Source organism: Dendropsophus ebraccatus, chromosome 15 (assembly GCF_027789765.1).
Source record: "Dendropsophus ebraccatus isolate aDenEbr1 chromosome 15, aDenEbr1.pat, whole genome shotgun sequence".
Taxonomy (NCBI): Eukaryota; Metazoa; Chordata; class Amphibia; order Anura; family Hylidae; genus Dendropsophus; species Dendropsophus ebraccatus.
The window spans coordinates 5,276,530-5,292,874 of NC_091468.1; the positions used below are offsets into that span (position 1 = coordinate 5,276,530).

The 16,345-nt window shown below is 40.9% G+C and overlaps 1 protein-coding gene across 10 annotated transcripts in view; it reads right to left on the reverse strand.

Moving 5' to 3' along the window:
- Positions 1-16,345, reverse strand: part of NRXN1 (neurexin 1) — a 1,072,395-nt gene that overhangs the window by 433,726 nt on the left and 622,324 nt on the right. For all 10 annotated transcript variants that reach the window (XM_069954855.1, XM_069954851.1, XM_069954854.1 and 7 more), the window contains one exon: positions 9,435-9,554. In XM_069954855.1, coding sequence (XP_069810956.1) covers positions 9,435-9,554 — 120 coding nt within the window. The remainder of the gene's footprint in view (positions 1-9,434; positions 9,555-16,345) is intronic.

The following is a 16,345-nucleotide window of genomic DNA, read 5'->3' on the forward strand; positions in this document are numbered from 1 at the left end:
CAGTCAGACCTGGGGGTTAATAACCATAAAAAACTATTTGACTCTGAAACTTATTAAATAGTTATCAAATAAATGTTACTTTTCCACTTATCCAGAGAAGGATACTGTAACTACATAAAAGATACAATCTGTTCCTAAATCATGAGATGACTTAGTGCTAGAAATGAAAGCCCTGCTATAATGCTATTTGACAATGTGCACTTCAGGCGAGCATCAGGAAAAATGCCCCTGTCACATCCTGTTAAAGTGATTAGAAATTTTAAGTAGCAAGAATGAAAAAAAAGCTTCGATTCAGCGGTGACTAATTTCTGAACCAATCACGTCTTGTATATGAGTCTCGGGAACGGACTGAATGCGTTTTTTCTCCCCCACTTTAAAGTCTTTGTCTCGCTGCAATCGATGACAGGAATTGAGATGAGATCTGATTGCAGTCGGAGAACCCAGTCATTTCAGACATTTTAATTGCGAGATTTTTCACATATTGGTACATAATGACGGCTAATGGAGCTTATTAAAGAGATGCGAGAGCTATAAAGTACAGTAGTGGAAGTCATCGCAGACCCGGAGATATGAGCTTCATTAATCAGGGACAACTAGACGCGGAGTGCCAGCTACATTGCTCGCTGTCGCTATGACTGGCCCTCCGTGTGACAGAAAGCCGACTAGTTGTTCGAGATATTATTGCGGCATTTGGGAAGTACGGTTAAGCCGGCTTTAATTGAAAGAGGTTGCGATGAGAAATACTTTATATACAACATCCATGCAACTTGCAGAACTTTTTATTATTTCTTTTTTAATCTTTTTATTGATTTTTTTCCAATGGGACAGCCATCACCGGCAGCACATCCCTATATTTAATCTTTGGACTCCGGCACTGACCTTTGAACTGGGTCTGCTGAGGCGAGCACCTTATATTATTTTCTTTCTATTCAAATTTGTTGAGTGCTGCTGTCATTGGAGTTGCTAGGCTGATGAAAATGTCATGAAAGTTGCATGTATCTATGTTGTATATATCTAAAAAAGCATAAAAACACATACTACATATAAAATATGTATAAAAGGTTTTTAGCTTCTATGTAAGGGCAGGGAATGGGGGTGATCCAGGGACATTTATTTTCATATATGGCTAGGGATGTATTAAAAAAAAAGTGATACTCACCTCCCCTGATCCCCCACAGTTGCTTTCCCAATTCTCCCCGTCCCTTCTCATCACCACTGTTTACTGGATAAGATGTCTCACCAGGGGTTCGACCTCAGCCAGTGATTTGCTAAATGAGCAGCTTCTGCTAACACGTCTTGTCACAGAAACAAGCAGTGAAAATGAGGAACTAGTAATGTCAGAATGGCGGCTGTGTGTGTGTGTGTGTGTTTTTAATGCCCCCCCACCCCATAGCTATATGTGCATACATGTATGACCTCTTTAATGGCCAATTCTCCTTTGCAGTGTTATGTACATATATATGTGATAGAAGTAGTAGTGGTGGTGGTGATAGTAGAAGTAGGGGTAGTATTACCATATGTAGTAGCAATAGCAGTACAGTATAGAACATGATGAAGAAGGCAGGAGATGGGCAGCTGTGTAGGACTACTACTACTAGTAATTTTAGTGTAGTATAATAGTAGTAGTAATAGTAGTAGTAATTTTATGGTAGTATAATAGTAGTCGTAGTAGTAATAAAAGTTTAATAGTAATTTTAGTTTAGTAGTGGTAGCAGAAGTAGTAGTTTTAGTGGGGTAATAGTAGTGATAGTTGTAGTAATAGTAGAATCAGCACTAGGAGTCATTTTAATATATTAGTAGTAGTAGTATTAGTAGTAGTAATTTTAATGTAGTAGTAGTAGTATAGTAGTAGTAGTAGTAATAGTAGTAGTAGTAGTAGTAGTAGTAGTAGTAGTAATAGTAGTAGTAGTGGTAGTGGTGGTAATAGTAGCATCAGCAGCAGTAGTAGCAGCAGCAGTAGTAATAGTAGTAATAGTAGTAGTAGTAGTAGTATTAGGGCTACATTGTAGGGTAGGGGCATACAATGTATCTCCAAAAATAAGCCCTAGTCTTTTTTATGGAGGGGGGGGGCGGAAACAAGACCCTGTCTTATTTTTGGAGAAAGACAGAACTGTTGTCTGGGGTTACGGCTGGTGCAGCAGCTGAGCCCTATTTAAGTTAATGGAGCTAAATTGCATTATCAGACACAGAGCATGGAAAATGTTGTTTCTAGAAAAAATGTTTTCCTGATCTCACACAACCCCTTTCATTGCTTCTCTCTGTGGTGTGTTTTGACTCGGATGTTCCGACAAGGTCTTCCTAGGTCAGTAAGCTGAAGGGATATAAATGGTTTCCTCCATTAGCAGCTCTGATGGTGACTGAGGGTAGCTAAAAGAAAATTCTCCTTTACTAAAACCACCCCGCTCATGTCCCCAGGTGAGTACAGGTTAATGTGCTCTAAGGCGAAGCCCCCATGTAGCCTATAACTGCATCACCGCACCATCCAGCCCCCTATCTATCTCTGTTTAGAAAAAACAAATTACCTTAATGGAATCCCTCGCAGGCAAAGACGTTAAACATATCACCTAAGGTAAAACATTGTGGTTAAGAGGACTGGGACTTGGCAATGCCTGGGTGGACACTAATATAATGTGACAATGCTATTATATGAGATATTTGCCATGTCACATCGGCACTACTCATCTGTGTAAATATGACACTGGAGAACATGACGCCTTTCACCTCTTACATCTGGACCGCACCGGTGATGAAATGTGATAAAGGAAAAAATGGCTGGTATAATACACAAAGAGAAGACAAATTATGTCTTGAATTTCAGCGAAATAGTTTTCGGCACTGCTATTATACAAATTGAAAGGGGAAGGGAAACAGCTTTCATTCTGTAGCCTGCTGTTCCTAATACTAAGGATACCCAGGTTGCTGTTTTGCTGGTTGCCTTCAATTGCAGGAAAATAGCTTCCATACAACCTTGAATTAAGACAGAAAACAGACCCCTCTCGTCTCGGAAAACATTGCCGGGGTACAGTACATTGCACAAAGACAGCTAATGGAAGGAAATGAGATAGTGCCCCTCCTTATACTACTCTACACTTAGAGGTTTCCATATTGGACTTAAATCCTTTTATAGCAATTTTATATCTTGATAATAATAATAATCATGGTAAAGGATCGGTCCGGAAAATTCTACACTTTTCTTCTAAGAACTCGATATAAACAATTTACTTATCATCCATTGAATGGATTAGTAAAATTTTGCTCGAGAGCATTACCGACCCCGTACGGAGCAATCTATGAACCCATTTATAGTTTTTGACCTTTTCAACTTGCATTTGATCATGTCTGAAGCTCCATCAGTTATATCTATACTAATATACTTAATATAGATTGTAAAATACCTCCAGGGGACGCTCACAACTGACCCCATGCTAACACGAAAGCAGAAGAGGCAGACGGTGGAGAGCGGAGAGACTGCTGAAGATCTATAAGACGGCAGACCACTTAACCATGACATCTCTTCAAACCTTTCTGGAGATGATATAATGCATGTGATGGTCTTTAGACTTATTTTTATTGTAGCTGAAGCATCTGTACTGTGGATTGAGGCCAAAAGTTTTCATACACTTAGGTTGAAGTTGATAAAAACTCATCTTTACTCCCCTCCACAGAATGAATGTCCATTCCACAAACTATATTTTTAGATGCCCCGCCCCTATTGATTATCATTAGAAGGAGCGGGCCGGGTGTGATCGCGACAGAGCAGTGCTCCTAACGGTGCTCCCGACCTTGGATTCATTTACTAACTGCAGGCGAATGGTGCCGAGGAGGAAGTTAAGAGACATATCCTCCTCCTTAGCACCTGGTACGTAATAGGGGGCTATCAGCAGGTTAGATTAGTCTAACCTGCTGATAGTTCCTCTTTAAATACCCTTTTTACCCTCTTTAAATAGCCAGAAAGATAAATGCATTGATCAGCTGATCACCAGACTGTTTCATTACAAAAAAGGAGCGACAACCCCTTTAAGACTCAGCACCCGATTGTAATCGCAGCTTCACTTTAAATACCCCTTACTTTGCCCATATGTACCACACGCTGGTAAAGCACGTCTTCCTGCATTATTAAACTAAACAAATACATTGATTCCAAACACAAAACTTCATAATTTAAGAAAATCCAATCAATTTGCATTTCTATAGTCATTTTCATGCTAACAGATAAAGCAGCTGTTCCAATTTACAATGTAAAATAAAAATTGTGGGAAAAATGAAAATAATATATTACTTAGCGAGTTATCATTTCTTATTTGTCTCGTGTGCTGTTGTTTTTTTTATGAGAAAGTGTTTCCTGTAATTGTCGCAACGTAATTCATCTAAAATATGCATTTCATTTTGACGGATGCAACAAAGGAAGATCTGTGCATTCACCAAGGCCTGGCATGTACCCAGCGGGTACAGCTCTCTACATCTTTGCCTTATGGTGTTCTGTTTCCCCAAAAATAAGACCTAGTTTTGTTTTTGCCAAATTGCTAAATAAAAGGCGTCCCTTGAAAGTAAGACTTAGCAAAGTATTTGTCTGGAAGCATGGCCACCAAACAGAACACCAGGTTATGCAGCTGGGATTCTTTTTAGCCTGCCCCCATTGTCCCTTACCTTCACTGCCCAGTGCAGAAGAGTTTAATGGAGGACATGAAGACCATCACCTGCCACCAACCCTGCAGCTGTCACTTGTAAGTGTGCAGGCAGGGCATCAATAGACCTGCCACCATCCCCACTGTCCCCTACCTGCAGATGTAGAGTTACATGCAGTCTGCTGTTATCCTGTCGCCTTCCACAATATCGTACGCTGTCCCTGCTGTGCTGTACAAGTGTGGTATGGTAAGCTCCCCCTGGTGGCCAGAAGCCGCCATATATACTGCGCTCTGTCCCTGCTGTGCTGTACGAGTGTACTATGGTGAGCTCCCCCTGGTGGCCGTAAGCCGCCATATAATGCGCTCTGTCCCTGCTGTGCTGTACGAGTGTACTATGGTGAGCTCCCCCTGGTGGCCGTAAGCCGCCATACCGTGCACTCTGTCCCTGCTTTGCATGTGACATGTGAATTCTGGTGTACACACCAGTTTCTTTTTTAGACATTATGAGCCAAAGACGTACAGAAGAGAAACAAAAGTGTGTGCAAGAATTTATAGAGCAAAATTAGCCAAAGATTTTTGCACCATGGCCATTTGCTTCATGGAGAAGGGACATTTCCTGCACCAAAATCGCACCAATTTTTGGTACACAATTTTAGCTAAAAAGTAGATTATTTCCCCTTTATTTACTGTATAGAAGAATTGTAGTTATATTTTTTTATTTTTAAATTAAACTCCCTAAAGCTTTTCTGTAGAGATGAGCACCACTCGAGCATGCAGTCTGTCCGAACCCTGAAATTTCAGCATTTGATTACCAGTGGCTGAAGAAGTTGGATGAAGCCCTAGGAAGTCGTGAAAAACATGGATACAGACATAGGCCAAAGGCTGTATCGATGTTTTCCGAGACTCCCTAAGGCTGCATTCAACTCCTTTAGCCACTGGTAATCAAATGCCAAGACTTCCAGATTTGGATAGACCTGAGCGTGCTTGACATGCGCTTATCTCTACTTTTAACAGGACATAGGGAAATATAAAAAGATTTCATAGGTCATGGTCTCATTCACCGGGAGAACAAGCAGGGACTAATACATGGTAGCATGCTTAACTTCCTCACTAGCAATAATCTCCATCCACACGGCTCAATTATAATTCTTCTGTTCATTTTGGTTTTCGGCAGAGAAACTCCAACTGATTAGGATATACGGTAAAGGAGGGAAAGGGTGGGGGGATCTACTTTGACGCCAAAGCTATGCCCTATAAAGTTAGTTTTTCTTAATGAGAGTGCCCATTTAACTAAACTAGATGAGAGGCAAGGATGGCCACATCATCATTATTATGCCGTGCTAGCACAACTGTCAGCAGGTTGCAATCCACACCCCAAAATACTGGGTAACAACCTATAGACATGTATAAGAGAAAAAACTCCCAAAGACATCACTAAATCATGTCTGTCTTCAAAGTTGGTCATCTCGCTCCAAACATCTCAGGATTAAGACAGGAAAGGGACAGGAAGGACAAATCTGTATATTATATCGAATCCTTCAGAGCCAACTTCTTACTGCTGTCACCCGTGATTTGGTTTTTACTCTGATTAATAGCTGACCATATACTGGTGCTATCCCAAAAACATGAGGCCTACAAGTGACCTTCCAGTTTATGTTTATGAGATGATGGCATATTCCAGATGGGTTCTTCTTCAGTCGGCTTGCAGCTTAATGAATGGACGTCTCTCCTATGGAGAGTTCCAGTCTCAGAACATACTTTGTCATGTAATTTTTCTTCTACTACATGAAGGGTCCTAGAAGACCAACTGCACTTCACAGCAGGCGCAATGTACATTAAAAGAGATTAATGTAGGCCATATTTCATGAAACCATGAAGTATCTTCTCCATTTAGCTCATTCAGCAATTCATCTTAGTCATTTGTTTCTGTCCATAGTCCAGTCTCATGCTACATGGAGACAAACAACTGCCCTCACCAGAGGGAGGGAGGAAAGGTGCACTTTGGAAATTAGATCTTATGGTAATTTCCATTGGAACAATTTTAAGAATTACCCATAAACTGAACTTGCTAAAGAAAACATACAAACTTTAGAATGTTAGGGAACAAAGATACTATAGCAATTATTTTTTTTAATAAAAGGTTTTACCTAAGACTACCAAAACTGAAATCTGAGTTTATATCTAGGATAGACCTACGCCATACGCGTCATCCATTGACCATTACCCTGACCCATGTATAAATGGCATTCTCATTCTTCATCATGTCAAGAAATTTATAATTTGTTATACTTTATTTTATTACATATAATGTAACATTTAAAGATTGTAATATATCACATTACCTTTGGGATTGGCCTGGCAGGTCATTGTTCTGGCTATATATCAAACTCAAGATAGCTGTCTAGAAGCATAACTTTAAAGATGTACGCTCATTATCAAAAGTTATCCTTAGTCGAGCGCTAAGACCATTGGCCTAACACCAACCCACAAGATACCCGGTGAATAGGTAATAACATCGAGAGTGGAAAGGTCACCGTACTCCTTATAATTTAAAAAAAAAAGTGTGTGGGCACCTTAAGAGATCAACATTGTGTATTGGCACACATCTCCTGGAGTTAATGAGTCTCAGTAAGGATATTCTGAACAGTCACTTTAACATGCTCCTGGAACGCTATAGCATCAACAGACTGCTTAAGTTCCCAAAATCAAAGTCAAGGACAAATGGGCGACTTTTAATCTTCCTGAAATGCTGAGAAGAATATTTAACTTTTACTTAGTATTCACAACAGTTTGAAAATGTGAGGGATTCTCGAAGACTGACAAATAGAACATACTGTCTTATAGTATACTGAATACACTTGGTTCTCTTACTAAGCAGCATGTTCTGTAGGGTACACATTCTTGAACAATGTAATTTTTTATGGTAACAAGAAGTCAAAGGTTTTTATATCTTTGTGCCATGTTTTCTGTCTCTAATCCTCTCTATAGCCAGGGGTGTTATGCCGAACTAGTTGCTTGATGGGGCTACAACCACTGGGACCCCCATTGATCATAAGAATGGGAGTCCCTTGACCTCCTTCTTCTACCTCCAAGTGAAGAATTTCATGACTAGTTAGAGTACCAGTGGTTGGCTCAGCTAGTTAACATTTATCCTTTGAGAAGGAGGAGAGTTTTTATCCAAAAAAAAATCTCTCTACAAAAATGTACACAAGCACTCACATGTCTTTCCAAATCAATGGTGTTCGGAAAGTGCAAAGGATTCCTTCCCAGAGACTGCTTGGCAAGGTAAATGGAAACAAAGAAACAATATCCAGCAAGTTTTGGTTAAAAAATTTTTAAGGCTCTATTTAATAGAGTCCATAAAAACATGGCCGAAACAAGTCTGGAGTTTTTTATTGGAAACAATTTGACTTTTGTATAACGTTTTTATGGACTCTACGAAAAAAAACTTAGAATTTTTTCTGAAACTTTCAGGATTTTGTTTTCTTGAATCCAGGAAAGCTTTTACTTTGGGCTGCCTTTTTAAAAGGGATGGTCCAGGGGTTTTAAGTAATATTTATTATATACCAGTAAATGCCCCACCCCTCCATCACTGCCATTGCTCTGCTGTTCCAAATAAAATGTACTGTAGCAAATAAACAAAAGCTCTAATCCCCATAAATATATATGATGACTAATAACATTAATCTGTCCATAATTTTCCCAGTTGGCAATTGAAGGGGAACATTTGTGCTAAAGCAAAAACAGAAAACTCAGTTTTATATTCAGAACCACAAAATAATAATATATTTGAGTCTTGTTCAGGCCATTTTACTACTTTTTTAGTGTGGAAAATACATAATAATATAAAACAAAACTTTTTGCCTGACTAGGATACAGTGGCGCTAAAGTGCACAGAATACATTAAATCAGCAACATTTCCTAGTCTCCACATTTTATTCATATGGCTTCGTACAATGAACCGTCCTTCAGATTTAATCTACTTGAATAAAAAAAAAATCTGCACTTACCTTTGGAGTTCTGCCCATTTCAGACAAACATAGTGGGACTTCATACAGCGATGATAAAAGCGTGTTCAAATAGCAAAGAAATGGAGGCAGCATGTATACATTGCATAATACATATTGTATCATTTTTGGCATTCTTAAAAATGAAATAAAAATATTCCGATTTTAAATTCCATAGTCCCAGACCATTTTATTTTAAAGAAGGAAGCATAAAATATCTAGAAAAAAAGTCAGGTCACGTTTCTATAAAGTGAATATTTTTCCTTCACCACCTTCTCTTTCAAATTTTAATGTGCCCCTGAGGAAATGGAAAATGGTTCTGGAAATATGGTTTTTAAAATTAAGTTCAAATTTGAAACATTCTACAGCACAGACAAGTGAGATATCATTGCATTTCACTATGTTCTTAATAAGTCATCTATATACCCACTAAACCTACGGTAGGAACAAGGTTTGCCAATTATTCCTTGGTGTAATATTCATAACTTTTAAATGAAATTGCTAAATGTTGAAGGTAATGAAAATAAACAGGAGATGTGTTAGGCAGCACAATATCTGTAGGGTGCCATAAAGCCTGCAATTATTAGTGGATGTAAAGAATTATAATTTTGTCATCTAAACATTTATGTTTAAAATCCAAGTTTCCATTGATGTCATTGCTAGATTTACAACTGGCAGAATACACCAGCTTTTCATGTACTGCACATTATTATATAACTATACTTCACAAACCTAGACAATAGCCTTAGACTTTGCCTAAAGCTTGGATGCTTTCTATATATTCAACCATCATAATACTCACGGTCATTGCACAGAGTTCCGCTAAATGAGGTCATGCTGCAGTCACAATTAAATCCATCCCATTGTTGTAAGCAGACGCCCTGGTTTGCACAGGAGTCTTCTTGGCATGTTGTGCTCGGACCTGTCAATGAAATAGAAAAAAAAAATTGGGCTTGCCCATTGAGTATTACAAAAACCTTTAAACACATGTTCACGTACAGTAGTTGCCAACATCTCTGCTTATTTCCTTACATAAATGAGGTCATTTCTACCATTTAGTCTTCTATCATGTATACTCTGGATAAGAAGAGCTGAAAAGTTAATCTAATGGCTTTTCCTAATAAAATCTCTTTGGCAACAATGGCGATTACACTACTGTATATCGATCGATCGGACATTTTGCCTAACACATTATATTTTTGCTCCTATTACTTGAAAGCCAATTTCAGGAAGAAAAAAAAATCCCCACCCCAGCATATTTGGGTTCCGGAAATGTGGAGATCTTAGGTGTCCATAGTTTCCATCCTTTATATACCTTTATATGAGGAAATGTATATTTATGTTAGAAGGAATAACTGGTTGGACTATCGCCAGCATACATCTGGCAGATACCAAAGCCCAGTGGGATTGGAGGCCCTTTGGCAACCTAAGTAAAACTAATCTATGCTTGCGATCCGTGGGATGAACACCCAGGACACCACTACATGCAGAGTTTCTTCTATAGGAAGCAGGTGGACATTTGAGTTCTCTATAAATTGGGATCCAAAGTAAGCAAAACTTTGTAGGTTATGAAATTAAGTCTTAAAGGATTTTTTGGGACTCAAAATTTTTTGGCCTATTTTGAGGGTAGGATACCGATATCTGATTAGAGGAGGGTCTAACATCTGGCAAACTTGATGAACAACTTATTGTCAGAGCCACAATGCCTGAGGACATTTTACATTGCGTGGTGGTTAATGGGGGTTACTACTTCTTAACGGCCTTTTATTTCAATATAAGCTGAGCTCTAGTAACCTTACATGGCCACATGGCAATGTTTGGAGTTGCCTGTTTTTAGCTTCACTCACTGTGTATGCTGGGAGCTGCTGCTCTGGCAAACAGTTGATCTACAGGTGTGCCATGTGTTGAACCCATCGACCAGATATTGATGGTCCATACTGAACAAAGGTCATCAATAACTTTCTCTTAAAACCCACTTTAAGTTGAGTAGGCCATACACATAGGTGAAAAGTAAGCCAAAACCTCTTACAGTATATCAATATGGGAGACCCCCCCCCAGCTATTTTTAAGCTATGGTTGGGGAGGGTGTGGTTATAGATGGTGGCGGCCCCTTACCTCCCCAGATCCAGCATCGGGTCCCGGATTGCGCCGCCCTGTACACCTGTCCTGCGGCCGCTTCCTGGTGTGAGTTGCGGTATGAGACGTGACATCTCAAGGCAGCTCAGCCATTCAGCAGCCGAGGCGGGACTCTGCTACGGTCGCTGAATGGCTGAGCTGTCTTGAGACGTCACTTCTTATGCCGCAGGTCACACCAGGAAGCAGCCCCAGGACGGGTGTATGGGGCGGTGCGATCCAGGACCTGGCGCTGGAACCAGGGAGGTAAGTGACCGCCGTTGTCTATAACCACCCCCTCCCCGGCCATAGCTTAAAAATATCCCCAGGACAGAGTACCCCTTTAAGATCTACCATATGTCCAACTGAGACTTCTTCAATCCTTATCCCAATTGGAAATGGACTAGGTATGCAAGTCTATAGTAAAATTGGCAGTAAATGGCCAAATGAGCATAAGGCTGACAAATATCTCATGTAGACTGAATTTTTAGTTCCTACGCTGAATCTTATGAGAATTAACTACAAGCAAATATCAGCATGCGTTCAAGAAAACGTATATGCATTTATATACTATATAATCTTCTAAGGAAAAGGAAAATGCTTCTATTGGATGTTGGCAAGTATTGACTTTCATGCTTTTCCGATCCCATGTGTTGTTCTGTTTTCTTGTGTATTAATATGTTGGCATGCCCACTGGTGACATAAAAGGGACACACGGTTCTATTCTACCTCTAAACCGGATCATTGTAGAATATAGAAATCAGAAGGGGATGATCCAAGCAATAGAGCAGTCACTAGACACATATTGTCAAGACTGAAAGCCCTTATGCAAATTATATGCTAATTACAAGCTTATTCAGGTGGTTCAATAAGGAAGAAAGGGGAAAATTCTATAGAGAAGAAGACTCTAATGTAAGGATAGTTCAAGGTGCCATCAGGTGCACGGGGATTTCAGTCTTGGAATAAACACACGGTGCAGTCTACCTTGCAAGTCAGCTTTCATCAATGCAACTTTTTGAAGGCGAAATAATAGCAAAAACAAAAAGCAAAATATAAAATGTTAGTAAGCAATAATAAAATGGAAGCAAGCATACATTAACCAAAGTGAATAAAATAAGCAAAAAAAAAAGATATATTCATAAGCAACATGCAAGCCTTAAAAAAAAAAAAACACATACTGTAATATAAACAAATGGCGAGGACTCTCAAACCAAGACAAAACGAGAAAATGGCAATTTGCGAGCATTTTACAGCAAATATAAAGGTTAATTGAGCTGATGATATGTAATGAAGGAAAATTAAAAGTTTTTTTCTTGATTGGAAATGAATGCATTAGCAAAGTGAATGCATGGTTGCACCCTGACTAGCCATTTGTCATGTTTAGATAGTGTGTATTCTACGCTCCTTAACACACATTACCCCCCACTCCAATTTCCACTTACAGTGACTGGTTCAATTAAGACCATAACCCATATTAAGGTCACGAATGACCTTTTCAATCAATTACGGAAGGAACACATCCCGACTCCTGTTTTAATGAAGTATCCACCAGGCATGCTTGTCATTTTATTTTCCACTCGCAAGTGGAGATATAAAAAAGAATTTTAAAAGACGTTGGGGACAGAAACGGCCGGGAAGTTTCTATTAAATAGACATTGAGCATTTCCCCATTACTGTGTGAAATGTTAGACAGCGCTGTTGTGTTTAATCAGGGGTGTCTAGTATCCCCAGCAGTGCTCCGAGAAGGGAATAGGGATTAGGGATATCTGCCAGCGGATAAATATTCATTTCATGTCGAGACACAACAACACAAACAACGCTGGATAAGAGGTACATGAGCCGCGTGGCGAACCTTATTTTTTGTAACTTATATAGGGACAAGGTTTGGAATTTTTGAGTAATACACCTTTATAAGGTTTTTTTTTTTTTTCCTAGACAATAAATTTCTGGCCGTCAGTAACCATCAGCGGGGGGCTGGTAATAGGAGTTCCCTAGGATAACACTGAATTTACAGTAAACTCTATTAAAGATCCAACCAATGCTGAGGGGCGTCTACACCGGGGCTGTGGATGTTAAAGGGAACGGGCTGAACGGGCTTCCAGAATGACTGCATGCACCTCGCAGCTGGCTCTCCGGTGGTGTCAGGGGATCCAGGCTCTGTGTAGTAAAATGCATTTTAAGGCTAAGTTCACACAACGTATATTTTCAATTAATGACAGCCTTTGTTGCAAATTGCAACACTGTCCGTGATTAATTAAAAATATACATTGCATTGAAGTGTATGGAATCCGGCCGACAATCCTTGCGGATGCACGTGAAACTGACATGTCGGTTTTGTGCGGCTGCTATTTGTTGAATAGCGGCCGCACAAAACTGACTGTGCAGACAATGTAGAATGCAGCTCTGGCCGCACTTTCCATTGTGTGCTATGAGTAATTGGAGCGCGGGCACACCGGAAGGCACCTGTCTCCCAATTCCAAAGAAATGAAGTTCATCCAGCCTTTACTGCAGTACTGACCGGGATGAACTCCATTGACACCAGCCGTTCTGTGACTTGGCTGTGTCACAGAACGGCCGGTGTCTCATGTTGTGTGAACCCAGCCTTATACCGCGTGCGAGGCAGGGGGAGAGCTATTGGGGATGCTAACTGGCGCGGTGGAACAATGCCTTACTTTCAATGGGATCCCGGCCGGAGTGTATAAACATCGTATACGCTCCAGCCGGGATCCCATACGGGGCCGCAAATAACTGACATGTCAGTTAAAAGACCTGTCAGTTAACACAGTGAAGTGAGTGGCTCCGGCCGCTTGCTTCACTGTGTGCTATAGGAAGCTCTGATGCGGGCGCGTGCAGATGCGCCCACATCAGAGCTCTGCGGCCGGAAAGATCATCCGAGATGATCCGGCCAGAGACCGGCCGTTCCGTGACCCGGCCGGGGTCACGGAACGGTAGGTCTCATACGACGTGTGAACATAGCCTAAAAATGCATTTTACCGCACATTTACCTCCAACATCACCAGAGAGTCGGCTGTGAGGTGCATGCAGCTAATGTGGGAGCCCTATCAGCACAAATGATTGGTTACCTTTATTCTCTCCGGAAGACCTACAGCTTTGCGGTGATTCTCTAGTTACTAGGAATAGTAGCTGCCTGGCACTAATATAAGCAATTATGAATTCTGCACCAACTTTTAGGCAATTGCCAATAAACATGCAACCGGAACATCACATAATACTCTCCACAACTTCCGGGTACTGTCCCAAGTCACACAGTGGCAAACACTGTTCTGGTTCCAGTACTTTGGTACAAGGTCCTTTCACTAATTGCAGCAATGGCAAACCAGATTCTCACCCCTCAGGAGAAGAAGTAGTAGTACTCTATCACAATTCATATGTGTCTATGGCCACCTTAGCTACAATGCAGTCTGGCCTAAGAAGATTGTGGTCTCTGTGATCTCTCCCCATCACATTCCCGCTCTAGTCTTCGTCATGTTACCGTACTTTTCCATGATCACCGGTGTCAATAGTGAGAGCACATCTGAAATGGAAACCTCTCTCTACTTTCACATAGCTTTCGGAAATTTGTCATCCATTTGATTTTGAGACTCTTTTAATAGATTGCTGTGTAGGAAGTGTTAACGTGTGGGTGAACGTGTTTTCCCTGCACAAAAAGCCATATTACAGCCTTAAAAGCTAACATAGCACATAATCATCAATGTAACTAAATGAGCTGATCCAAAAACATTTAGTTTACTGCCAACAGAGAAGGAAAAGTAAACTGGCACATTCAGCTTTTCTTATCCCACGCTGGCTCCATGGTTGGCACTGTAGCCTTGCAGCACTGGGGTCCTGGGTTCAAATCCAACCAAGGGCAACATCTGCACAGTGTTTGTATGTTCTTGTATGTCCATGTGTTTGTGTGGGTTTCCTCCAGGTACTCCGGTTTCCTCCCATAACCAAAAACAGATAGGTGAAATTAGATTATGAGCCCTAATGGGGAACGGGGACCAATATTGGCAAACTATGTAAAGTGCTGCGGAATCCATTGGCGCTATACAAATAAAAGTACTGTTATGCACCAATCTGGCCTGCTCCACTCATATTCAGTCAAAGGGGTGGGCCGGCCAGGGGTGGATTGGTGCACTGGGGTTGGTAGTTCCTCTCCCAGTGCACCGAACCTCCTTACTAGCCTAGGGATGAACTACAAACTTCACAGAAACTGAAGGTAAGAAATTTAGCTTCATCCTTCGTGCCCCGTGCACTATACAGATATATCAGCAGGTTAAATTTGTCTACCCTGCTGATAGTTTCCCTTTAAATCGGAGGTGTAAGGGGCCTCCATCTCCCATAATACACAATGCCCTCTCCCACTTAATGAGTTATAATATACCCTGCCCCTCTCAATGAGGTAGATCTTATTAATAGGAGGTGAGGGCATAGTGTATTAAATGATATTAAGGGGGGGGGGGGCATAATGTATTATATATCATTGAAGGGGGACTGCATAGTGTATTACATCTTATTAAGAGGGGTTGCATTTAAAGGGGTTATCCAGTGCTACAAAAACATGGCCACTTTCTTTCAGAGACAGCACTGCTCTTGTCTCCAGTTTACGTGTAGTTTGCAATTAAGCTCCATTCACTTTAATGGAACTGAGCAGCAAAACCCCACCTAAGCTGGAGACAAGAGTGGGGCTGTCTCTGGAAGTAAGTGGCCATGTTTTTGTAGCGCTGGATAACCCCTTTAATGGGGCAAATTACTTCATTGGGGCACAATGTATTAAGGGGGTCATAGTGCATTATACCTCATTAAAGGGGCACGGTGTATTGGGTAGGAACAGTACATTATACCTCATTAAGTGTGGTTGCAGTGCATTATACTTCATTAGGGGGGCACAGTGCATTATACCTCTTGGAGGGGCACAGTGCATTATACTTCATTAGGGGGGCACAGTGCATTATACCTCATTAAGTGTGGTTGCAGTGCATTATACTTCATTGGGGGGCACAGTGCATTATACCTCTTGGAGGGGCACAGTGCATTATACTTCATTAGGGGGGCACAGTGCATTATACCTCATTATGTGTGGTTGTAGTACATTATACTTCATTAGGGGGGCACAGTGCATTATACCTCATTATGTGTGTTTGTAGTACATTATACTTCATTAGGGGGGCACAGTGCATTATACCTCTTGGAGGGGCACAGTGCATTATACTGTACTTCATTAAGTGTGGTTGCAGTGCATTATACTTCATTGGGGGGCACAGTGCATTATACCTCTTGGAGGGGCACAGTGCATTATACTTCATTAGGGGGGCACAGTGCATTATACCTCATTATGTGTGTTTGTAGTACATTATACTTCATTGGGGGGCACAGTGCATTATAACTCTTGGAGGGGCACAGTGCATTATACCTCATTATGTGTGGTTGCAGTGCATTATACTTCATTGGGGGGCACAGTGCATTATACCTCATTATGTGTGGTTGCAGTGCATTATACTTCATTAGGGGGGCACAGTGCATTATAACTCTTGGAGGGGCACAGTGCATTATACCTCATTATGTGTGGTTGCAGTGCATTATACTTCATTGGGGGGC